The sequence below is a fragment of the Alexandromys fortis genome, unplaced genomic scaffold, assembly GCF_014885135.2.
Source record: "Alexandromys fortis isolate MF-2015 unplaced genomic scaffold, M_Fortis_MF-2015_v1.1 scaffold_23, whole genome shotgun sequence".
NCBI lineage: Eukaryota > Metazoa > Chordata > Mammalia > Rodentia > Cricetidae > Alexandromys > Alexandromys fortis.
This window is the reverse complement of record NW_026067907.1, coordinates 1,303,102-1,330,244: the sequence shown is the minus strand read 5'-3', so window position 1 is coordinate 1,330,244 and position 27,143 is coordinate 1,303,102. Positions and strand designations below refer to the sequence as shown.

The 27,143-nt window shown below is 43.6% G+C and overlaps 1 protein-coding gene across 9 annotated transcripts in view; it reads right to left on the bottom strand.

Moving 5' to 3' along the window:
• The window catches only part of Esr1 (estrogen receptor 1), a 343,514-nt gene that overhangs the window by 221,979 nt on the left and 94,392 nt on the right, over window positions 1-27,143 (bottom strand). For 5 of the 9 annotated variants that reach the window (XM_050135642.1, XM_050135643.1, XM_050135645.1 and 2 more), the window contains one exon: window positions 25,616-26,150. In XM_050135642.1, the coding sequence (XP_049991599.1) occupies window positions 25,616-26,079 (464 nt within the window). In that variant the 5' untranslated portion in view covers window positions 26,080-26,150. Of the gene's footprint in view, window positions 1-25,615; window positions 26,151-26,328; window positions 26,349-26,380; window positions 26,788-26,969; window positions 27,091-27,143 lie in introns of those variants that run through there. The other 4 variants (XM_050135650.1, XM_050135647.1, XM_050135646.1 and 1 more) reach the window with 4 other exon arrangements.

Sequence of the window (27,143 nt, the reverse complement as noted above, 5' to 3'; positions counted from 1 at the left end):
TATAACAAACAATATTGAGAACAAAAGTTTTACCAGACATTCTATCTCAAGGAGTCTAAATAATGTAGAGAGTAATTACAATTATATAATCTTCAACTCCGTCAAAGATCCGAGAAGGGAATAAATATTACTTAACAAATGAGCGATATCCAAAGCGTGCCATAAATGACAGAGACAACAGACTACCTGGGCAATCACCCAAATTCTCGTTCGCAATGTTGAGTCAACCAACTTTGGCTAAGGCCTAGCATGACTGACATACCATTATCAAATGCAAGGAATTTTCTTAGAATTATCCTACCCTGTCTTGGCAAGATAAGAAAATCCTGTTTCATATCTTTGTCAGTAGATGAGGTATGGGCTTTTCTTAACCCAAAGGCCAATTCTGCCAAGAAGACAAACTCCCAGTGGAGTGTCTTTGGTGCTCAACGTTCTCTCGGGAGTAGAGTGGTGTCGCCAGGAGTAATTGTGTCTCGGCACAGAATTCTAGGTTAGCTTAAAGGCCATTTTCTACAGCTCTTTAAAGAGGCTGAAGATTATACTATCTATACTAAATATAATCTCTATGTATCTAGAATACCTTATTAACCTAAAAATAAACATGAACAACATAAAATTCTCAATACCTATCTAACTTGAAGACTAAAAAAATAAACAACTGTGCAATACAAGAAGACAATGATCTTCATCTGTAAACAATGTCATTACATATCAAATGTAAACAATATGGTGGACCACTGAGAGGAGTCCATGTCTTGGGTCAGACTCAAACTAAAGAGTTGGCATCAACCTGAGATTATCTGGGCCCCTGGGGTAAACCCAGGTAAACAGAGAAGCCTTGTGTCAGGTCCTAGCCCTGCCCCTTTCTTCTAGTGATGACCCAGCCTTAGTCCTCTGCACCTGTCACCCAGATCTCCCATCATCAGCCTCACGCCTCCTTGGTAGGAAGTGTGTCAACTATGTGGACATCAATCTTTCTTTTCCTCCCTCGGCCTCAGAGGTCCTGCCCCCACCTTGGTTTCCTTTATTTTCACAAAATCAAAATTAATTATTCTTACCATTTTCATATTCAAGAGATCTTTAGATTCTGCCTTCCTGGATGGAAACTTTGCAAACTCTATCCAAGTCTTTAGGCCTTAGTTTTGTTGTAATTAAAAGATAAATCAATTATTTAACACAATTTTTTAAAAAACATCTTCTTTCTTATAATAGCCTTCCTCGAGGAATAATCAAGCAATCTTGAAAGCATTGCAATTATAAAAGACACACGTGATTAAAGAACAGAACACTGGCAAATAAAGTGAGCAGAAGCAAGAGATCTGTTGAAGATGGGGACTAGAAGGAGGAGGAAGAAGAGGCGGCATCATTCACCTACGGAAATCAGAAAGCCACCTGCCTTGATCTGGCTGCACTTCCATTATACTGGTTGATTTCTCAGTACTTTCAAGAGGTTATGCCACTGACAATATGATACAATCCACATAATTAAAAGAAAAATTTAGACGTATTTACACATAGTCCAGAGAATAGGCTCTCTTGAATCGAGAAAAGTGGCACATAATAAAAGAATCTCACTTGAAAAGATTGTCACTAATCAAAAGTTTGAAGCTCAGTGCAATCAAACACCGCTATTCTTCCAACCACAAATAATGGCACCAGCTATCCAAAATCATTATTGCTCCGCTAGACTAGCATTTGGTTAATGTTGAAAGTCTTAGAGTCTCAAAGAAATGTTTGGAAACAAATGTCTGCTCTTCAGAATATAGTTGAATTTAATGTTATTAAACTAACTTCATATTTCCCCACTGAAGCCATTCCCCAACATTATGTGTACTCAAAATCCCTCCTCTTTCCTCTCACAGCACCCCTCATGGTTTCCAGTGGTACAGGTGAGTTGCAACTGATAAGGGTGCATTTCCTTCATAAATAGTAAGCTCCAATATGAATCAAATCATGTCTTATTTTATTGCAATTTTAGCTGACGTACAGTAGGCCCTGAAAAAATGCCTACTAGATACCCCTCTTGTGTCTAACCCATCATACTTATCAATTTGATCTTCAATATACTCCAGCCTTTCTTTTCTATTCCTTGTTTTCTGTCACTCATGTCTGAGAGATCAATAATAAAGTTTGAACTATAATGAATAATTATTTGTATTCTGTTGTTACTCAAATTCACCCTGCCAACTACTTCACAATGAATTGTCGCAAAACACTACATTCATCTTTCGGTCATTTATTATAGCATATATGCATGAATTGCTACTTTTAAAGAAGCCATGGATCAGTTTTAGAACAACTAACATTCTAAAAGCGTCTGGAAAATGCATATAAGCAAAACTCCCAAGTTTCTCCCTGTGTTCTTAGGGGAACTACAACCGGGAAAAGGCAAGTTTTTAAAAAAAATCATTAGAAAAAAACAGCCCAAGTTCTCAATTTCCCTGATCTAATGAGCACTACTGTCTTTTGTTCTTAAACAAGATGGTATCAGGAATGGCTCATCCTCCATCTCATGCTTTCATCTCCCCAGGAAACTATGTGTTTCCTCCCATAGCCATTGACTTTAGTATGGCCGATACTGTAGTCACCTTACCTGCTACAGACCCATAGCTCATCCTTGGTGTTTGACACACAGATTTTGTAACCTGAATGAATGTGGAGTCACTGTGAGTCTTGTTTCCAATTCCATGCCCACTGCACCCCTATATCACAGAAATGTCCAGCACAGTATGATGAGTTAGCTGTGCCCTCATCAGCTACCAAAGGGCTTCTTAATCTCTTGGGATAGTGGTACCCAGGAAAGTATTCTTTACAGGTACAGAATGGTCTTATAATCTTGACTGTACACATTCCTCCTCAAGCCCATGGACATCCTGCCCTAAAGACTTTACACTAAAATTCATTGTCCCATAAAACAAATGGAAGCGATTCATCATTAATCAATCTGTTGGCCATGTGCCTCTCCAGCCCTCGTGTGGTGGCTAATTTTGCATTATCACCTTTCCTATACCTAGTGAGAATATTTTGATCTTTGTTCACATTTCCTTCTATCTTGACCAAAGGATAAATGTTCCTGAGTGAAAACTAGGGCTTCTATAGGCGCAGTCACTGATTTCTCAATGCAGTTATCCTGTTTGGATATAATAGCTGATATATAACCACTCTGGAATCTGCACAATCTTTGTATAACCGTATATTCACTATTAATCTCCAGGAAAAAGACATCACTATAGTCCTTGTTGCTCCTGGTATCTGTATGATATTGATATGTAGCAGGCATTCAGCAGATGGTTGTGGAATGAGTAAGAGTTCCATTTTGTGCGTATTGTTTTGTAAATGGATACAAGCTTTCCAATGATATAGGTGCTGTGTTCTCTATATAGTTTATCACCCACCAATTTACAACACCTTACGCTGATTAGTTTTAACTACCAACTTGACATAACCAAGGAGAAAGGATTTTTATTAATTAATCAATTAATCAATTCTTTCCCAGCCTGATCACAGTTTCCCCTCCCTCTTCTCCTCCTAGACCCTCCCCCCCAAACTACTTCCTCTCACTTCCCTTGATAAAGGTGCAGGCCTTCCATGTATATCAGTCAACCATGGGACATCAAGCTGCAGTGAAGCTAGGCACCTCCTCTCTAGGAGAAAGTCTTAATGGGGAATTATCTAGAACAAGTTAGCCTGCGAGTTTATCTATGAAGAATTGTCTCTATTGTTAATTGATATAGAAGACACAGTCGACTATGGGTGGCACCATTCTCTAGGCAAAGGGTCCTAAACCATGGAAGAAAGGAAAAAGTTAGCTGAGTGAGTGCAAGCAAGCACACAGGCAAGCAAGGGCAAGTTTATTCTCTCTTTGCTCTTAACTGTGGATGTGATGTGGCCAGCTGCTCGAGCTCCTGCCTTGACTTCCTTGAACTAATAGACTGTAATTTGAAATTACAGGCTAAATAAGTTCTTTCCTCATCCATGGTGCTTTCTGTCAGGGTTTGTCATGGCAACTATTGTATGCTCTATTGCTGTGAAGGGACACCATAATCAAGGCAACTCTCAAAAAGGAAAGCATCCAATGGAGGTTTAGTTGATTATCTTCATGGCAGAGAGCACAGCAGCACACCGTAGTCATGGTAGCTGAGAGGTCTACAACTGGAGAGAGACTCTGAGCTTGGAGGCTTAGAAACTTGGAGACTGTCCTAGAAATAACTCTGCTGATCAGGCTGGCCTTGAACTCACAGAGATCTGCCTGCCTCTGCCTCCAGAGTGCCGGGATTGAAGGCGTGTGCCACCATCGTCCAGCTGCGATGGGTGTTTTGAAACCTCAAAGCCCATCCATAGTGATGCACTTTCTCCAGCAAGGCCACACCTCCTAATCCTTTCAAATAGTGCCACTCTCTGGTGATGAAGTCTTCAAATCTGTGAAGCCATGGAAACCATTCTCCTTCAAACTACCCTAGCAACAGAAATGAAAAAAGGACATGCACCTGCATTTCTTTGCACTGGAAATTAGCCAAGAAAAACTCACTTAATATAGCAATTCATAAAGATTAAAGCAATTTATTAGTGACATGGTTAAGGCTATTACTGTAACAGATGACCGTATCAAAGCAATGAAAAACCAAGTATTGACATTTATTTGTGACAAACATGTGAATCAAACTGCATATGGTCTCTTGCATTCCCCTTTCACTTAAATATTCATGTAGATGGTCAGAAACCAAAGGTGATTTCTGACAAAAAAAAAAATGAGAACGTATCTTGGGTGTGTATCTAATCTATGTGCAATTGTATATTTAGATTTTGACATATTTTTTGATACATGGCTTCTCATTGTTGTTCTAGGCTGGTCTTGAACATATGACAATCCTCCTGAATGCTGGGATTACGGGAAGATGTCATCAGGCCTAGTTCTCTTTGGTTTCCTTGAAAGTAAATGAATACTATTTAAGAAAGTCAGTAAGAATGGACTCTATCTAAACTAATAGTCTGGAAAGGAAAATCTCGAACTTCATTTTTAGATGAATTCAAGTTCAATGGGTCCTGAGTTTAGTCTGGGAAACATCACCCAAAGCAATGATAGTTGTGTTTTGAAATATGCAAGTTATAAATTATTTTCTGCATGACAAATAGGTCCTTTTAACCCCTTTAGAAGTGATTCTAGCTCTTTACCTAGGCAGTGAATATTTAGCTATATTTTGACTCATTATTTATTTAATTAATGTGGTAGTTTGAATGTAATTGAGCCCCATGATCTCATAGGTGGTAAAGGTGTGTGGTTTTTTTTTTTTTTTTTTTTTTTGGAATGAGCATGGCCTTGTTGCAGGAAGTGTGTCACTGTGGGCACAGATATTGAGGTTTCCTATGCTCAGGATACTGCCCAGTGTCTCAGTCGACTTCCTGTGGCCTGCATATCAAGATGCAGCCAGCACCACATCCACCTGCATGCTGTCATGTTCCTCACTGTGATGATAATGGACTGAACCTCTGCAACTGCAAGCCAGCCACCTAATTAAATGTTTGTTTATAAGAGTTATTGTGGTCATGGTTGTCTCTTCACAGCAATAAAATCCTCTAAGTGAGACGAGTTTAACTTATTTTTAAATTATTATCTTTTAGCTACAAACACAGCAGAAACTCTCCCCTAAAAGGGGCAGTCAAAAGTGTCTTCAAGAGAGGAAACTTCCTGGTGATGGAAGCCATCCTTCAGTCCAGTCACCTCCTTAGACTCCTAGTAAACCCGACTGTCTCTGTCTAACAGGATAAAATGAATTGGTCCAGTAGGCAAGCAGATTTTCATTCTATATAAATGGTTGTGGCAATCACTACTTTAGTCCATACTCCTCTTAGACCCACTAGGATGGCAATATTAATCTAACCACAACTGCTTCTGAAGCAAGGGAATGCAAACAGAGATGAGGCTACTCGTCAGTCATACAGTCAGTGAACTCTGGAACTAAGAACCAGTGCAGTCTGAATCCAGAGACCCAGGCTCCTCCACAGATCTCCGTTCTTGGGAGCTCCACCCAAAGGCCTTGCAAGCCAAAGACAAAGATCTCACATCTGCGAACAAGGTCATCGCCTCGGAACTCATCCATAGACTCATAAATCCCCGCAGTAATTGCCTGTAATTACTTGCCACAAGGCCAATAATACGTCTTGAGAGGAAAATGTTAATTTCCAGAGCAAAGGTTGAAAACTCTATTGAGTTCCATGAAAATGGAGTTAGTGAGCTAAGATGGATTGACAAATGTTTCAGTTTTTTCCTAAAAATGTGATTTCAGCTCTTTTTTGTTTTATTTCATATTTTTTTGAGACAAAGGTTTTCAGTGAAACCCTGGATGACCTGGTACATAGTGTGTAGCTGAGGCTGGCCTTAGATTCATGGCAATCCTCCTGTCTCAGCCTCCCAAGTGTTAGAATAACAGACATTCCCACTACACCCAGTTTGGAAAATACCTATTTTAACTCACAAGCAAATAGAAAATGGGTGTATCACTAATGCTCGCAGGTAAGAGTTCTAAAGTTCTTTATGCACAAAGAACATTAGCATTCTCCACTCAAAAGCGAGGCTTTTTATGAAATGTCAAGAGGTTTTCCCACTCACTTAAGAAAAATGTCTTCACCCCAAAATACAAGCAAGCGTTCATTTTCTACACTAATGGGAAACAGGAGTAGCCTGGTCTCAAGTCCCTGAAAAAGAATCCCATTTGCTCAATATCGTTTTTATCTTTTGTCACTTACTAATGTGTAACCAAATGACCCAATTTGAGTCTCATCACCTGTCCTTTCTCGCTCACACCAATCTGTTACAAGTGCTAATGAATGGGGAGGTCCAGAAGCCCAAAGAGGCAAAAAGCAGGGTATGCAGAGGAGACAAAGGAGGGAAAGGGAGAGGGAGGGAGAGCTGCAATTCGACTCCACACCTTCTTTCTCAAAGGGGAAAAAGTCTGATTTCCAGACTAATTTTCACAGGAAACATGACATATGTCAGAAGAATAAATTCATGCACGGGCTGGATTACTGAGAAAGTCACTCACCTTTGCCCAGTGCTGAGTGAACAGCTATTTCTGATCAGCCAGTAATGGACAGAAATAAAGAGTGAACCAAAAGGAGAGGGTGCTTGAAGGTTAGAGGATACAAAGGAGACAGAGCCCATCCTCTGCCTTGGGGAGCACACACAGGCAGAGTCCTCCAGCATCGTACTTAAACACACAGCACCAAGGACCCCAAAAAGCCCCTTTTAAGCACTGGCCTCCTGCCTGCTTTTGAGACTGAGCTATAAACCATTTTATTTATGATCCCACCGTGGAGAGAGAATCAATGTGTCATCATATAAAAGTTCACACAAACACGTCCAGAATTGCAAGTGGGAATTTTTGGTTAAAAAAAAAATCATTTGGGAAGCTGATGACACTGGAGAAGGCACAGTCGCAGCAGTGACAAACTTCAGGATGGAGCAAGCAGGGCCATGTGCTGCGGTGACAAGCCTGTAGACCGAGTCAGAACCGCCACTCTCTAGACAGAAATCCACCCAGTAACAGCTGAACGGCATAAGCAGACCTCCCTAAACCTGATTTTCTCTTTAAAATGAGAGATTACAACTGTGCTCCCTAAATGCCTTCTGGCACCATGTGTGTGTAACTGAGACTCTCTCCCATGGCTCAGACCAGCAGGAACAGCTGCGGCCAGCTAGAATTCATTCAACGAGTCCCATGAGGGTACAGCCCATTTCTCAGAATTCTTTCCTAAGAGTACCAAAGTGCAAAAGAGAGGTTTGGAGGGGAGGGAAGTGTCACAGTGAAGTCTTCTCGTTACTTGTCCGGTAATGATGGCAACGCCCATGCCAACAAAGGTAACCGTCAAGAAGAACCATCCCCTCGTTACCAACTGCTAACAGGACTGCCTCTCACGCTGTTCGCTTTTCTAATAGAAGGCAAGAAGAAAGGACAATAAAACCAGCAGGAGGGATGGCATGAGGGAGGTGGGAAGAAAATCCAAGTCAAGTGCTTAGCGACTTGTTCTAAAGACTCATAGGGAGTTCTTTAGACAGTCCTGCTAAATGGGAGTGGCCCACAAGAACTCCAAGCTCTGGGTTCTCTATCATCTTCCCTTGCCTGTGGGGAATTCAAGAAGGCCATGGGGCACTTGTTGGGGCAGATTTACTATCTAACCTCTCAAGATAACTGTTATCATTTGAAGGATCACAGAGCTAGGTACGCGTAATCTAATTAAATAGAATACCATTGAAATAAATTCAAATAACTGGCTGCCCCCAATACAGGACCCCACTGTGCAGTGGATCTGAAGCCTGAGGAACTGTGTAGTGTCATGCAGTGAGGGTGGTTATTAGGTGAAGCTGTAGGACGGTGTTGCCATGGGTCTGTATGATGCCAGGAGTCTGAACGACTGCGGAGTGCTCTGGGCTCACACCTCCTGGTGGGAAGAGCCAAGGCATGCCGTGTGAGAAATGGCAGTTCATTGGTTGCCAGACTGCTAAGTCCACAGGAGGAGGACAAATGAAGCCCTTGGGACACGAACCTGGAAGAAGGCTGAGATGTTCTAGAAAGTAACCTTGTATGGCATCCTAAGTTAGAGAGATAGTCGTTGCAAGTCCAAGCCTCAAACGGGTTGGAGGATTCCTGCCCTTCACAAGGTGTCTCACACACATCAGCCCAACCTTCACTCACTATGACATCTGTATAGCATGCAGTGTGTGTTCCTGTGTCTCCAGCTAGCACCATCTGCAGACATTTCCTGGTTACACCAAAGCGCCTCACTGTGTCTTCTGAGAATTAAGCGGGATTGATTTTGTTATTGTATCAGCAGCGAAACCTGATTTCCCCTCTGAGCTTGACTCTTGGTAGAGACAGTAGGAAAATCAAGAAGGAGTAACCAGGAAAGTCTAGTCCCAGCGTCCACAGCTGAAAGAGCCCTTTGCACCTACCCACAGGTGGCACCAAAGCTGGTCTGGGATTATGGTAAGATTCGACCTTGCCAGAGTGAGATAGATGCTCTGTGTGAAAGAATCTCTGTGCGTTTGGCATCATACTTGATCTGTCCTCTTCTCCAGCATCCTGTGCACACATCAGTGCTGTGGTCCCTGGGTTAGGCTATTGCGGGCTTGATCTCTCAGCTCATCTTTCGTTCCAACCCCCTCCTCAGTCATTGGTGGTAGAGTTCAGGAAGCTAAGGCTATTTCAAGCCTACAAAAACCTTCCCTTTTTCCTTTTTTCTTTGGGTCATCCTTTCTTCTAGCTTTCTTCAGAGTTTCTTTTACAGGACTTAGAACCATGCCTAGCATACAGTAAATAGTTAATCTGTGCTGAAGGCATGAATGAGCAAACTGAGTCAGCCAGCCACCCATTGAAGCAAGCTGGAGACGTGACTTCAATTGGATGAAGTGGGGGCTTGTCAGACAGGCTCTGCTGCTCCCTGTACACCTGGTTGTTAACAGTTACTTTAATTACTCTCCAATAAATAAGAGCAAAAGTGCCATGCAGTACCCAGGGATTCAACAAAATTAATAAAACAAGGGTTTTTGGAGCTTGAGGAACAAGTTGCAGCAGGTAAATCTGGCTGACAACTTGAGGAACAACCATGTTGCTGACCCCCAGCACAGACTGTCCCAGCTCCCAGCCTAGCAGATCTCTGAATCTGAAAACCTTCTCATTTCTAGAGAGCATCCTCCGATGGGTTTGTTTACACAGTGGTACTGGAAGCAGCAGGAAGTCTGGTGTGAGAGCATAGACTCCCAGCCTCCACTTCCTCTATTCTGTCTGACCTTGCTCAGAGGAAAATCAACATTAACATTCTATGTTCTTATTTCTCTTATACATAATATTCAAAGCAAACATTGTGCTGGGTCAGAAATTCTCTGGTTGTCCTATTAGTTAGTTCTCCAAGTTATAAAATGTTACCGAGTCAAGAAACAAACTCAACCAGAAATCTTGGATTTCACGCTCTTCCCCATCCCCGGTGTTTTCTTTGAATGCAGCTCGCACTGGGGGCCAATTATTCATCTGGTAGCCACTGGGCTGGGTTTCTGCAAGCTAAGGCCACACATATTCTAAGCACCTGGAAGCCATGGATGGCATACTTCCAGCCTTGTGCCAACTTCATTTCCCAGAAACATCCTGGAATGTGTTTCTGGGAACCCTTTAGTATCCTTGCATCAGAGCAGGGTAAAAGGAGATATCTCAGAGGGCTCAGAAACTCTCCAGTTCCTTTTCTCTATGTTTTCATCAAGAGGATTTCAGAGAAGCAACCCTAGAAAACAACACTACGACAGTTAATGGGGTCTGTACTCCAAAGATCGCTATCTTAGGCTGTGTCCTTGATTTCCCTACAAACCCCACTATTCACAGGAGCTGCCCTGTGCTTCCATGCCTGTATGCACACAGGCAGCCCCTCAAATAGCAAGCCACCTACCTCTCAAGCCACGGTCAAGCTCAAGTTTTTCTGCCAGAAGCCAACAAACTCAAAGAGTGGCAAACTGAACAGACAGGTGGAGGCCGAGAGTGCAGGGCTCGTCCACGCCTCATTGAGAGGAATGTGTGATCCTTCCTAAACCTTTCTTATTTTAGGAAAATTTTCTGAGACTTGCTTTCTGAGCCCCTATTTCTGAAGTTCTATAATGCCACAGAATTAAGAGAATCACCCTGTGACTACAGAAAGAAACATTGTTTCTATAGTGCTCAGAAACATTCACAATTACAAGCAAGGCCTCTTTACCAATCACTGTCCTTTGCTTTCTGCCCCATATATATTTTAATATTTTCCTTATACTTTATTTATCTTTATAATTATCAAAATACATATTTATCAAGACTTATCATTATCTAAATAATGGCATAGTCCATGCTTGATCTAGACCTACAGTCACTCTCCTGGTCAATAATAATTTCAAGAAAAAATGAGTGGGAAATTCTTTATCAATGTGCCTCCACAGACTCAGATAGAAGAGGACAAGTGACATTTGTATAATAACTAGAAAGTTCTGTCTAACAGAGAAGCTGTCCTTGGGGCTTCAAAGCCCAAACACAATGAACAGGCCACTCAAGAAAGGTTGTCAGATTATCCCAATAAGATAATAAATAAAATGCAAGGCAATGGGGGCTGGAGAGATGGCTCAGAGGTTAAGAGCATTGCCTGCTCTTCCAAAGGTCCTGAGTTCAATTCCCAGCAACCACATGGTGGCTCACAACCATCTGTAATGGGGTCTGGTGCCCTCTTCTGGCCTGCAGGCATACACACAGACAGAATATTGTATACATAATAAATAAATAAATAAATAAATATTAAAAAAATGCAAGGCAATGGTCAAATTTGAATTTCAGATTTAGAAAACAAATTTTTAACAAATTGTCGCATGAGGCATAATTTACAAGTTATTCGTTACTTATCTGAAATTGCAACTTGCATTTGATCTGGAAGCCCTAAATATGACACGTTTAAGGAAGGCAGTAAAGAAGGGTGGGGCCTGCCGCAGTTACATCCTTGAGCTCTCAACAGTAGAAAACGTTGATGATCACAGGCTTACTCATTATTTTCTCCTCAAGAGACCAACTCCCACTGGAGCGACAAGAGCGTACACCTGGACCAGTAGTTTGTCCCATTAAATTAACATTTACCTGTTTCCTGTAGTGATTTGGGCGGTGGAGGGCTTCATCTCGTGATCCACCCAGCGCAACTCACTGTATTAATTACCCTACTGTTGTGGGAAAAGAAAAAAAACCCACCATGATCAAAAGCAGTGTATGGAAGAAAGATTTTATTTTCACCTATCATTTCAGAGGTTTAAGAGTCCATGGTGACACGGAGGCGTGACAGAAAGTATCGGGAACGGTAGGAGCGGGAAACTGAGAGCACACGTCTTCACGGCACAAGGCCGAGAGAGAATGTCTGTGTACTCTCAAAACCTATCCGCCCACATTGACAAACTTCTACTAATGAGGCTGAACCACCTCCCCAAAGAGAGCCACCAACTGCAAACCTAGGGCTCAAGTACCAGTGTCTATGGGAGACACTCTTCATTAAGACCACCATAGTTACCAAAAAGAAGGTTCTGGATCTGTTGTTAGGGAAGTTCCATGAGGCACTTGGATTTCAGTAAGCTTTCTTAACTCCCCTCTATCTGCCAATGTTAGCGTTTGCTAGAGCCCATCAGAAAGCTGTGGTCTAGCATCTAGAGCGGGAGCTCAACTGGTAGAGGGCTTGCCTAGCATACATGAGGTTTAATCGTCAGCACTGCATGACATAAGTGTGGTGGCAACTGCCTGCGTTCGCAACACTGGGAAGGTCGAGGCGTGAGAATCAGAAAGTCAAGGTCATGATTGACTATAGAGTAAGGTCGAAGCTACCTTGGATTATGTGAGTGCAACATTCTCAGAAGGGAGGGGAGGGGAGGGGAGAGGAGAGGAGAGGAGAGGAGAGGAGAGGAGAGGAGAGGAGAGGAGAGGAGAGAGGAAAGATGGGGAGAAGGGAGACACTTTGACTCCAAGATTGAATGATCACCTTCCATAGAGAAGGATTGACTTATAAGTTGTCATCGACCTGACAGTCTTACACCCAGTATTACTTATGTCCAGGGAACCCTTAGAGTGCTGGACAAGGACCTCTCAAAATATCACAAGAATAGATGTGCTTCCCTAGTGAAAGTCACACTACTGAAAAGATAGTGGCGGAAGTTTTTCAAAACAGAAGAAAATACTGACCTACAATTGTTCACAAAGGGAAAAGGAAACATGAAAACCAATGTAAAGAAGCCCATGGAACATCTTCTCCCTCGAACAGGCTTGTGTTTACACACAGAGACATACAGTGCCAATAAAAGCATATTCAATTCGCACTTGCTCGCTTCACAGTGCTGTGAAGTGTAAAATGGTGGCTGATGCCTTTTCAAATACTTTAACTGACAGTTCTAATAATTCCTTAACTCCTTAAAAAAACCATTAAAGTGAAAAAAACATTGTTCACCTCCTTAATTCTAGACCCTATCTGGGTAAATATAAATTCCCACAGAGCAAGCTGTCATTTTGTTTTGTAGTTATAAAACCACCAGCCACAATAAATGTGCTGACCATCTATTGGGAGTACTAATTACACACCTCGCATGTAGCTCCATCCATTGTTGTGCTTATTAAATTTACAGTTCCTTTCCGGGGACAACATTCAACTACAGAGGGAAAATGTTCATAGGAAGCAGGACAAAGCTTATAAATTATAAGCACTAAGCCTATAAATTAGTCTCCGAGAAGACACAGAATTTCAGCAGTGACAACCTGCGTTCTTCAATTCCATCATTTTCTAAAATGACCTCATGTGAGCTCCTTGCATCGGTAAGAAAAGAGTTAAAACAGCATCCAACCACTCTTGAAATCTGAAGAGAGTCAATCTGAGGCTCTAGAGAAATCTGGCAAGGTAATGCCTAACCTTTAAGCTTTGGAAACAGAAAAAAATAAAGAGAAAACAAGGAAGGTAATCTTCAATCAAAAGTAAACAATATAATAATTAGGGCAGAGAGAAAACAATCTAAACAGAAGTATAGGAGACGCGTCTCCACCGTGGAGCTAAAGCTGAACTCCAAACAAAGGTTAGCATTGCTCGCATGGACCATGGACCAATTAAACAGATGGACAGTCTGGGCAGGTGCAGCCAGTACACTTGCTTCAGCCATCATGTTAATTTCTTAGCAACCAGAATCAACCATTCCCTCATTCCACTTTGTTTTTGTTGAGCTTCCATTGCAAATGCCTGAACTACAACAATTAGCCCAGATGCAGTCAGCATCCCCGGGAGGATGGGACTGACTGTGCTTCTGTCTATTAAGTGTGATGGAGAGGACGGGAGTCGATCTTCAGCACAGCCCTGACTATGCTCTCCCGGCCTGAGAACCTGGGGGAAAGTCACTTTGCCTCTCGGGACTTCATTTTCTTCATCCAGAAAATGAAAGAGTAGAAAGAAATCATGTCTAAGGTCTCTCTTCAGGTTAAAATGCTGAGAAGCTGAGGTCTCATCTCCACAAAAGCAAAAAGCCTAAAGCAGAGCATTGGCTAGCCTCTCCTCTAGATTAAAAGCACAATGGCTTTATGATCTTATAAACGTGCACAGAGGACTGGACCAAAAGAGCACCGTCACTCCAACCCAATTTCAGATTCTCAGACTGAGTTCACATGCAAAGAAATTAATAAGGTTGCTATCAGCAAGCGCTGTTAGGATAACATTTAATAGCTCCTTCTGATAATAGAAGAGAAAACATCCCCCTACTTAATGGAAAATTGTTTAAACACACGTTTTAGTAAGAATCATAAAAATAGCCACTTCCCATAAAATTGAAAGCAGCAGCCTGAGAACATAGTCAAAGATGAAAGCATTGTCACAATCAAAAAACAAAAAATTAAAGACATTGCCAATAATCTAAAAGACCAATAGGCCAGAGATTTGATCGCTGGCAGAAGGCATCCCGTCACTTTTTCCACAAAGAATTCTGGCCGTTTAAGGTTTCAGCTTCATCTTTTAGACTTTGCATCCCTGGTTCTCTAGTTCTGGCCCTGTGACCCTCTTTGAAATTTAGTTCCTTCATCCATAAATGAGAATAATAATTGTACTGGTTATGAGGGCTGGCATAAAAATTAAACAAGATCATCTCTGTAAACTAATCAACAAGGTACCGGTACACTATGCTTGAAACCCCCCAAGCACACAAGCTGGTAGTATTATTATTCTTCTCTTTGAGTCTTAACAATTTACGTTCACTTTTTTTTTTCCAATGAAACAATTTGGCTATGTATTTGCAGTTCCATGGGATGGGGTTGCAAGGATGCGCTGCCTGAGCAAGTCAAGCTCAGGTCTGCTCACAGCCTTGCCCAGCTCCTGGCTGCATCCTCATTCTTCAAGACCCCCAGGTGAGTATCCCTTGCTCAGTCAACCCTTCTGTGACCTCTGCTTCAGTGAGGTAGGACTGTAAACTAACTCTTTGTCAATGCTCTCCACAGCACCTCTAGTGGGATTCTTAGTCCACTGTCATTTCTTGGCAGACTCTTATTTGCCTCCCTGACTATAAACCCCTTGAGAACAATGTGTCAGATCTCTGTACCTGCCACAGGATTCAGGACTTGATCAAAACGCAGTGGAGTTTGTTGAGTGAATACATCTGTGAGTTAATTAACAATATCTATGAAATTGCTGTAATTGATGATACAAACAGAAGAGACCAATTTCTTTAGAGTCAAATGAAAGAAAATCTATAGATACCACAATAAAGGTAACAAAGAGGTAAAATAGTGTTAACCACAGATACTGTAAAGCACACTAGACAGAGGCAGCATTTGAGCGGAGCTTTGACTTCCCAGTACTAGGATCCTAACAAAGAAGAGGCGAGGAGTGCTCGGCTCTGGACGAGAGCGTCTGAGAGCAATCATAGGAGACTGGCTGGAATGAAATGACAAGGGTATGAATGTCACCCCACTTAGAATGTGACCATTGAGGAAGCACTGAGGTACTTAAGCTGGGGAAGACCAATCAGATAAGCAAGCCTAGAGTTAGGTGTTCTCAGAACAACCTAAAAAGATTAGTAAATAAATTCTGAAGTGGAAAGACCGGTATCTCCAACCGCAATAAAAAAGGACCAGCCATAAACAAAAAAGCAGACAGTGATGCCAAGAGGCGTATGGGAAGAACTGCCATGTCTGTGTTTAAAGGCATACCACAAACTGACTGGCACTACCTTTATGCCCATCATAGTCGGTCACTATAAACATCTCAAGAAATTGAAGTTTTCACAAGTCCCTGGGTCCCTGGATAAAATTACTTCCTAATGGCAAACACAGACTTATTCAAATAAGGTTGAATTTCATAGATTGACTGGCGGAGCTGGTTTGATTTTATAAATCATGATTCCTATGCATCAGAATGGATAACCAGAGAAAGCTCATTGTTCTTCCAGTTTCTACTTAGCCGGGGTTTTTTTTTCCTTTGTTATGGACAAGTACATACAAATGGAGTTGATGGCGAGCGTGGGCAAGCCTAATTGACGCTGCATGGCTTTGGAATGGCCATTCCATCCGAACAGAAGCTCACTGCAACGGACAGAGTTTGCAAGCGGGGACGTGGCTGTTGGAGAAGCTACCATAAGCTAGCTGTGTGATAATCTTATCTGTGAGTTCATTATCATGGTGTGATCTTTATATTTGAAATAAAAACCACTTTCAGGAACTTTCCAGAGGCACAGCTCGATTTTTTTTTAGACACCAATATGAATTTAATTGCAGGTTCTGGAGGTTATATCCACCACAAACATCCTGGTAACTCTCTGACAGGCCTAAATGGAAGAGAACCCTACTGGGGCAGCCGGGATAGTGGGGTGACAAAAGGGCTTCCATCACATTAAACTATCTAATCACCGAGCAAAATCCAGATCATTCAAGAGAATCGGATGTGTGGGTTTATACCCATGATTTTAGGTTATTTCCTAATTTCATCTTCCTATCCTGTGGCAAAAGCCCACACCCTTCTGTTCTTCTTTGTGTCTACATCAACCAAAATTGCCTCCCCTCCATTTCAGTTTTGGAAAGAGGAGGAGGAGAAAGGGGTGCGGCAGTTACGTTTGTCCTCAGCACCCTCTCTGCCCTGCCTCAGGCATCCACACTGGAGGACAGGCTCCCCAGGGAATCAGTTGAATCAGTTTGGTTCACAGTTTCAAGCATAACAAAACCATGGAGGCCACCAGGAACGTTGTCACCACCTCCACATCTCCATCTCCAGGACTGCACTAGAGAGCCCGTGCATGCGAAGTGGTCTGAAGGGTGGGGGTGGGTAGTGCAGGTAGTCAAGGAAACTGCAAGACAATGGACTACTGACTAGAAAAGCCCTACGGGGCTGTACATTGTTGTTGTTTTTTTTTTTTAACTGTCTATCTTAGCTTTCACCTCAGAGCAACGATCAGAACCTCTGAGAGAAGACCCAGGCCTGAGTAACTTCTACATCTTGTCCTCCATTCTCCGAGGCCACCAGCAGTATCAAGCTACCCCTGGAGATGCTTAGACATGCCCCTTGGCCCCAAGGCATAGAAGAACGTCCTCCCTGCCTAGCCTGTCACAGCTTCCCCCACAAGTGGCTCACCCTCACCTCACCCTTCCCTCTCTGGGATTGCTTCACTCCACCAGATCTAAGGCCTTGCCTCCTCCTTGTCGACTGAATGCTTCTCACTTATTTGGAGGCTGTTGCTTGCTTTGTTCTCTGCCAACATAGTACCTGGCATATCCCGGGCATTTCAAGAAATATTAGCTTCCTGCTTCCTTCTGGTTGGAAAACTTCAACTTCTCATCACAATGGGGCATTAAAGCTGGTTCCTTGTAGGCGAATTCAAGAGAAGGAAGCGATAAGCACCGTGGGCTCACAGAGAGCCCCTCTCTTCTTTGCTGATGGATATCGCTCAACCTCCTTTGAAAGAAGGAATAAATATTGCTGGAGTTGGTGGTTCCCGGGTTTAGGAAGTCTACGAACTCAAGGACAGCCTTGGCTATAGAGTGAGAGCCTGCCTCAGTAAAAGGGGGTGGAGAGGGGGAGAAAGAGTGGGAGAAGAAGTGGGGAGAAATAAATTAAAAGGCTGGCGCAAAACCACCGGCACATTGCAAGCTCACATGGTATCTATGAACTCAGTCTTCACAACATCCCAAATATGTAGTTCCTATTCTGATTGGCATCTTCCGCATGAGTATACCTTGGCACACAATTAAGCAACTTGCCAAAGATCCCAACTAGACAAGAGTCGAGGCGGAAGGCAGACACAGGCGGCCTGGCTCCCAAGCACGTGTTTTCGTTATACCCTTAATTATTCCCAGTAGATATGTTCTGTGAAGTCACCGTGAATGCAGAGTTAATGGGTACTAAACCCTTGCTCTTTGAGAAGAAAACAGGCTGGGTTTCTGGAAGATTCTGGTCACAGTTTACCAACCGATCAACACAAAACCTTACTGTATGTGTGTTTCGGCTTAAAACAATATAAACTGTTGATTCATTAACATCGAACTCAGTCAACCGCAGTACAAGTTACAGCTAAACACAGCTTATCTCTGGCCGCCTTTTGCACTGAGAGACACTAGAAAGCACTTCAGAGCCGTGCCTGGGGGCATCACACACAGTAAAAACACAAACAAAAGAGATAAAAATGCCAACACTCTGCCACTAATAGACCCCCAAAAGGACGCACTTACAGTATGAAGCAATATGAAAGTCTGTCAGGTTCAGCCTTAGAAAAAAAAAAAAGATACAGAGTAGATGACTTCAAGTTTTTGTCATGCCACACACGGCAGGAAAAGGCTAAGAAAGTATCCTCCTCTCTGTGGACTGGGGGGGCTTCTGATCAATTCCAATGGGTGAGTTTTTAAGGACTGAATCTATAGTAGATGAGGGCTGACCGTGTGCCCTCCGGACCCTTTTTTTGTGTATTCATTCTTTAGGGAAGGAGAGATCCACAGACTCTCCACATACTTCGGAAGGCATCAGAACAGCCAGCCCTCCTTGCGTGGCCTTACCCAGGAGGCTGCTGCAGCGGAGGCTTCCCAACTGCCTCCATCCCTTCCCCGAACCATCAGCTTCTCAACTCACAGCCACAGACAGCTTCACAGCGGATTGAGGGGAATGGGCGTAAATCAGACCCGGTGTCTGTTTGGACCCGTCAGTGCTCAAATATCCTGCGTATAGAAACCAAAGAGACTTCCCAAGGCCCCACAATCCTTTCCCTATAACTAAAATGTCTAACAGAAAGCACCTTCTGAAAATACCTTCTGAAAATACTTGGGTCTTGTACTCAAATTGGGAACTGCATCCTCTCACTCCAAATTGCTGGAAATATCCTCGCAGAAATACTCTAAAGTCTACCCCCAAACAAAAACCCATCTCCACAAAATATCTTTAAAATCAATCATATTTCTGACAACGGAGAATAGCGACAGTTTGACAGTGTCTCCACAAAGCACCGTTTAGATGCTTTCCTGATATAAGGAGCGTGAATCGTCGTTAGGCTCGAGCTACTTTTGAGATGAGTGTTTTCGTGGAGGTGGAAAACCAGCATAAAGGCCTTGCACAGACGCACATGGTTCTAGAACTCCAAAGAACAATGGCCCAAACGGCACTTTTAGCTATCTGAATTCCATATACATGGCCCCCCTACACACACACACACACACACACACACACACACACACACACACACCGAAAATGAAAAAGCTGAATTTGAAATGCCAGTCAGGAAGATTTTCTGGCTGTTAGAGGCAGTACCATCAAATGTCTTCCTGGGAACGGTAAAGTGTATTTTATTGTAAAGTATGGCCTCTATGGCCTCCACGCTCTTCTCAGTTTGGAACAGGGGAGCCAAATGGAGGAAGAAATCAACTACCCAAGCCACTTAACTAAGTGGAAATGGCTTCCTCGTTTTCCTTCAAGTTTCTAGCCATAAAGCTGAGACGGGAGATCCTTTTTGGAATTCTCCATCTAGTCCATGACCTTCTGAGTTACGAACGCACATCCTCCAACTATCGGCTTTCCTATGGTAAAGAGGAAGTCTCCAGACCTGTTCCAGTGTCGTTAAAATAATAGATGAACTAGGTCTAGAGAGAAATAAGCCAGGAAAGGTGGAGGAGAAATCCGAGCAATTAACAGATGCATAAAGAAAGGAAAGCTTGATGATGGCACAAAAAGCCAGAGAGAGCTTAAGGGGAGTGCGACACTTTCGCTTATTTGAAGATAAAGAAAACAAGAAAATATGAGAACGAATTGAAAATTAAAAAAAAAAGATGATGAAGAAAAGAGGTTGGTGTGCAGAGGGCAGTTTCTAACCGAATAACTGAGGCTATCAGTTATGAGAAACTAAGAGGTAATAATTTTGTTTTTGTGGTCTTAGAACAAATAAAAAAACCTGTAAGTTTCAAACAACAACAGCAAAGCTGCCTGCTGGCTAGTGCCGAACACCCCCAGTCCACTCCAGGGACCCCTACATATGCTGGCATTTGGAAGCCAAGGAAGGAGCTGAGGCCGCAGAACGCGGGACTAGAATAGAGCTGAGAGAAAGAGAATGGGGGAACAGCTGCGCGACTTCCAAGCTGGATGAAATCACGGCTGAGGGCCCTCTCCACTCTCCGGATCCACAGAAAGGCTCTGAATTTGAAGGGCTCGCTTTAATGCGCCTATATCTGAACGCTCCTTGACAAACGCCATTAACACAAAGCGAACCTTCAAGGTGTTTCTATGGACAAGGCCCAGGAACTCCAAAAACGAGAAAATTACAGGGGAAAAAAAAACCCAAGTCTACCACTTTGTTAAAGATGACTGAGCCCAGTAGGAAAAATTTGAGGGAACGAACACATAACAACATTTGTCCCTCTTAAAAATTCAAAGGATGGGGAACCCCACATTTGTTTATGGCTTGAGGGAATTTGGCATTTCTACATAGCAGTTTACGGCACTTAGTAGGACTGAAGTATTAATTTGATTGGTAATATCATTGGAAATTTTTCTAAATTATAGCTAAATAATCAAAGTAAATCAAATGTATTAGAAGATTTCAGTGTGTGTAGGATAAACATCCCCGTGCTACACAGAAAACACTTCTGATCCAGACGGAGCCCCGCACAGTTACTATCATCATCATCATCATCATCATCATCTTCCTCCATCACCATTACCGTCATTACCACCGTCTTCCACACTGCCATCCTAGGTCACCACCGCACGGCCCTATCAATTATAAATGGTAACCACAACCTTAGTGTTTAGACCAAGTTACTTGAAATCACTACTTCAATAAACTACATAAAATTCTGTTAGCTGGACCCTAAACAGTTCTATTTCTAACCATCACATTTTAATAAAATATAGATAAGTAAACATTATTTTTAAACCCTATTGATTAAGGAAGACAAATGTTTTCCTGGAATCCCTAACAATATTCTCCAAGCACAGACCATGTCAAATATGCCCTTTTCCCCCAGTCCTAAGACAAAGCGTATCATAAAGGTGTCCCCTTAACTTCCAGAGCACTTCAGCACTAAGGAGCAAGATGGCAGGATGAAGAGGGAACTCGCTACAAAACAAAATCATCCACCAGCTCACTGCGAGCTGAACCCGTAAAATAAAACCCCTTTGTAACTTTGATGGACTGCCGCCGTCCCTTGGTGGAAGTCCATATGTTTCCACTCTGTTCGGTGTGTGTGTGTGTGCAAACGGCTCTACTTTTTGGATTTATCTAGAATCTCTCTGGGAGTATGCATTTTGATTCAAAACAAGTATACCCATTCCATGTTTTTCTTTCCTGAACAAGGAACCGAAACTCAACATTGAAATGAAAAGCTAATTTACTCTTTTCTCCCCGTTCACAAATTCCTGAGACAGAAGTTGGGGGACACTCCATACACTGCTCCCTCATCCTGGACCTTCCCAAATTACCCTAAAATAATGCTGACATCACAGGGAAGACAGAAGAGTGTTCATCTGCGTATGGCATGGAGTTGGTAAAAACATGATTCAGATCTGTGAATTTCCTGATACTAAATTTTTATAGACCTCTTGGACTGTGGATATTCTAGAAAAGCATCTATAACACACATGTTTCTTTATGACGAGCAAATGAATGTCAGGGAGTAATAAAGATTCCATCTAGATTTGGCTTGCAGGAAAAGATTTCATGTTGCCGTCACTCTGTTTCTATCAAAACCCCTGGCCACTCCGATCTGTCCCTGGCTCTAGCGCACACAAACGCACTGACAGTCAATGTGGGTTAGGCAACAGCAAATGCCGCATGCTTGTGGGGCCACCACACTGCCTTCACGTGTTCCGTTTCAGACGGAAAAGCGCCATGTTCTCATCATAGTGCAGGGGCATCCTTTGTAGTCCTCCCTGCTGCCCGCTGCCCCGGCCATCTAGGTTTTTAAAGCATAAGAAATCAAAAATGCTCAACCCGAATTTTCTCAAATTATGAATTTCACAGTACACACACATATACATATATTCATAAAGCGTAAGTGACAAAAACTGTGGAATGGGATCCAAGTAAATATAGGCAGAAGTTGGGAATGAGTGACAGTTACCCCTAAGAGCTCTCTCCAAGGTGGGCCCAAGCCGCACGGGGCTGGAGAAAAAGAAAAGGGGTTCAGAGATGTGGTACCATTTAGATCCAAGCATACGCTGCTTCCAGAGTGTGTGGTGCTATTCTTAGATCGGTTTGATGTGTCAGGTAGTCAGCGACAACTTAAATGATTAAAACATGCCATCGCTGAAAGAAAAAGAGTGGCCAGCTCACTCGAATGCATGGGAGGAATTATCGGAAACTTGAACATCTGTCCCTCGACTCTCTCCCTGGAACGTCTCAGTGCTGAGAAGTAGTCTTCAGTGATCGCCACACACAAACCAGTTCTCCAAACTATACAGACACCATCTCGAAAGGACCAGGGGTTTGGCTGCTGTGGAAGGTTCGCCCATGCATTTGTTAAGTTTGGCTTCATTTTGTTAGAAAGGTGGCCAGTGTGCTGCCCTTAGAAATACTAACTAAACTAAAATTATAGTATCCGGGCATCAATAAACACCCATGTTAAATTTTTTAAATTATGGTCACAATAACTGTTTCATCTTGAACTTTCTTTGAAATCCTCAAAGCTGGCTAAAAGCTAAAGAAGAATTCTGGATAAAATGACTTCCATGAAATCTTCAGTAAGACACTGCCCATAAAACCACAACTTGTTTACTATGAACGTATCGTGTCTCAGTAACAAGTTATCTTGGCAGGTGACAGCATTTCTTGCTTTATTACAAGCCCCAAGTGATGTTACCTGCTCCTTCTCCTCATATCTGAACATGGCTGCATGCTGTGGCTAATGGAGAAGGTAGCTGCAACAGGTAGGTGTTGAGGGACTCAAACTTCATCCAAATTCCCAGACCATCCCTATGGCCACTGGGACACGCAGGTGGGGAGTTCACAAAGTATCCCTATTCCACATTAGAAATAGTCAATCCTAGTCTGGCTGGGCCGCAGACACCAAGGCAACATGTATGGGAGAAATAAAGTGAAGATAGACCAATTAGCTTTGGGGTTTGCATAAATAAAACTACAGCCACCTGCGTAAGTGGTTTATTTTCTCCGGAGTCCCATTTTAGATCTGTATCTTCCAAACTTCTTTAACCTCAACCCACAGTAAGAAATATACTTTTCACGAGTCTGGCATCCATAGGCAAAGAAAGTCAGAACCAGCCCAAACTGTGTTCTCATGCGGGCTAAAACACTATTCTTTTAGGCTTCGTTCTGTTTTCAGAACCTGGACCTGGTAGACTGACTTCATCGTCTACTGGACCATGAGAAGCAGTTTGTCAAAGCTCAGCTTTCAGCCCCCAAACGATTGAGAACTACCTAGGAAGAGTGAAGATTTTTGAAAAGAGCCTGTTCAACTGTTTTCTTTCTTTTTTTTTATTAATCCAGAGTTATTCAAAAAAGAAAATCTCAGAAAGAAAAAAATCTATCATAAATGCCCATTTGAAACACTTGCATAGACACTTTCCTTTCTCCCTAAGTAATAAGAGACAGATTTCAAGCAAAAAGGTTATAGAAAATGAGCCAAATAAGAAAATCAAAAACTAAATTTTCACCCAGAATTCCACCTGTGTGCAACATTTTCTCTGCTTTCCTTTTTTCTAAGAATCCCTTGTCGTTTTGTATTTTCTAAGTATCTGAATATTACTTGGAGTAAAAGTTTAAGGTGGGGTACTCTGTGGTGAGAGTCTTTGCCACAGAGATGATGGACGGTGTTGAATAAAATGTGATCCCTCTTTATTTTCCCATGCTCGCTTTCTAATTATCAGTGAGGCAGTAAATAACCCGCCACGGAGCCGCTCATTAGTCCCCATTGAAATCCAGTGGCATTAATTTGCAATAAAAGAACTGAAAATTAAATGGAAGAGAAAGTACTTTGGGAACTCCATCACGAGGTTACAGGACTCATATCTTCCCAACTCTCTCCTCCCCATCAAGGAATTCAAAAAGGATGAATTAGTCTTAATCGCTAGATTTTGTTCTTCAGGCTTAGAAGAAAAAAAGTCGAGAGAAGAAATCATTTTCCTCTTCCATATTAACCCTGAATTAAAGCAAGTTAGATTAATTTGAACCCAAAAATTAAAAAAAAAAAGTTTTGGTCACTGTTCATCCTGATTGTGAAATCCGGGCCTGGATCCACTTCAGTATCTGATGCATTGGTTCCCTGTGTGGGCTGGAGGTGAGCTTAGCTATACCGAGAAATCACCCTTCAATAGCCTCTGGGACCAATCTGCACCTTGGTCCTGTTTCTTCTGCTGTAAATACATCTGGACACAGAACACTGAGGGAAAAAAAAAAAGGTCCAAGGCTTGTAATGCAGAAGGTCTGGACACAGGCAGGAGCCAAATGCCGGTAGCTACAGTGGGCTAGCTTAGATTCAGCAGCATGTGGGCATCAGAAGATGTATACAATCCTGTCTCATGGATTGTTGACCCCTAGGCAACTCTACAGGTGGGTGTTTACCAGAGCCACCCACCTACTCCTTCCGCAGGCCCACGGGGCAAAGGAGAAATGAGAGGACAGGGACATCAAAAGTAAGGATAACAACAACAACAACAACAACAACAACAACAATAATAATAATAATAATAATAATAATAATCTCTTAGGAGAAGCTAAAATTGAAGACACAAAACAGTAGTCACTTAGGTCACTGAGAGTCTGTGCCCTGGATTCCCGTGTCCTGGACTGCCCTGGCTTCTTTCACAATGCCTGCCTGCGGGGCAGGACAGAGCTAACCTGCATGCCGCTCCAGAGCGTTCTCTGCCTGCAGGACCAAACATGAAACTTAGCTGCAGGGTATTACTGCGCTGTTGCCTCTGCGTGGTAGATTCTAAATACACGGGACACCTATGAATTCCCAGCTGTCAGAAGTCATATACCAGCAGTCTGCTCTAACTCGAACTCAGCCAGAAATCAAAACTTGCTGAGACCCATTCAACTCCCATACCAGCTCTTCTGAGCAACCGGAACTGAATCTAGAACCCTGGACTGGGGAAGACAGGGGAAAAGATCCGTAGGCACCTAAAAACCTCATCATCTAGCATATACCTTGCATATTTTCAGTCCAATACTCTAAATAAAAGAGCATTGAACCCGACCCACTGAAACATTTTTTTTTTAAATAATGACAAATAAATTACCCCGAGCTCCATTAACCACAAACACCTCCATCTTTAAATAATAAAGGAGGCCCTTGCACAAACCCCCTGGCCACCTGGGGTTTATTCGCTTTGGGGTGTTCTCCCAAAAATAACTTCTTTGGACTGTTTTTCCAGTGGTTGTGTAGTTAGGAAACACGGGCCTTTTGAATCTGCCTCTCCTACAGAAACTGCGGGCAGAGAATACTGTTGTTGCTGTTGTTACTGTTATCGTTTTAAAGCTGCCCAAGGAGAGAAGGCGGGCTGCGCAGAGAATCCTTCCTGACTTCCCCGAGGAGTGGGAGGGGGCGATCTGTGGCCCGTGAGGTTTCCCCCTCTCGCGCTCCCTCCCCGGGCCAGCCCTGGCACGGCGGCCAACCCGACGTGGCGCGGGTACCTGTAGAAGGCGGGAGGGCCGGGGTCGCGCACGGCGGCGTAGGCGCTAGGCTCATTCTCCAGGTAGTAGGGCACCTGCTGGCCGTGCGGGTGCAGGAAGGGCGACAACTGCGGCGGCGGCGGGTGCAGTAGCATCAGCGGACTCGGAGACACGCTGTTGAGCTGGGGAAAAGCCCCCAGGCTGTTGGCACCGAAGGCGGCAGCCTCGGACCCGGGGCCATAGGCGATGCCCGACTGGCCATAGACCGGCGCCGAGGCAGCGGCGGCGGCGGCAGCGTTGAACTCGTAGGCGGCACTCTCGGGGTAGTTGAACACGGCGGGCTTGCTGCCGTCCACATACACCTCGCCCAGGGCCCTCTCCAGGGGCATCTTGAGCTGCGGGCGGTTGAGGGGCTCCAGCTCGTTTCCTTGGATCTGATGCAGCAAGGCCATTCCCGAGGCTTTGGTGTGGAGGGTCATGGTCATGGTCAGTTGCAGCCGGCCAGGCACAGAGAGGCTCCTCGCGCAGGCAGAAGGCTCAGCAGCGGACGGGCCACCTGGGGGAAAAAAAAAAAAAAAAAAAAAGCAGAGCCCGCAGTTAGAGGCGATGCAGCGCAGGTACCCTTGGCGTGAGCACTCGCCCTGGCCCTGCCCGGGAACAGAGCGATCCTGCAGAGCCCAGGTGACCCAACTCCAGCGAGCGCACCCCGCCACTCCCGGGTTCTCCAACTTTACATTCTGGTCTTCCCTGATCTTAGACACCGCAAACCTGCTGGAAGCCGCCTACCGGGGGCTGCTGCTTTCAGGCACTGCTGGAAACCTCGCAGCGCGAGCGCGCCCTAAGCACCGCTTCCCTGAACTTAACTTTCCTGCTCTTCGCTGCTGGGATTCGCTGCAGGGGGTGTGAGGGAGCAGAGGGCTCTCCGGCAGCCGTGTCCCCACCCCCAGCCCCAGGAAGACTAGGTTTGCAACAAATGCAGACTAAGCCACAGGCCGCTTTTTCCTGATGTGCCTATGTGCTGGGTGCCAGGCTCCAATCTGTCTCTGTTTGTCTCTCTTTCTGTTTGATTCGGTCTTCTTGCTGGCTGGAAGCACGTAGCGTATGCATAGAATAACCCTGGGAGGACGGTAACCGTATCTGTAACTGAGATATGGCAAATAGGATGGAGTGTGTGGTTGCATATGCAGCCAGCCGCAGACAGCTAGCTATATTTAGCATTGGAGGACACAGGAGGCATCTAGGGCCAGGAGAGCGGAGATGGAGCATATATAGGGAGACCTGTACTTGGAGTCAAGAAAAAACGACCAGCCTTCAGCTTCCACATCTTCCAAAAAAAAAAAAAAAAAAAAAAAAAAAAAAAAAAAAAAACGCTCACCAAGGGGTCCCTTCCAGCATGGCCATCACAGATTCGTCCAGCTTGGCTTTTCTGTTTTTGTTGGACCCCAGTACCAAATTCGCTTCCTTTTGAAATTCTCATGTGGCTATGATTCAGAAAAACCTTCAGTTAGGCGCACATGGGTGTCCCTGCCTTCCACAGGTTATGCAACCA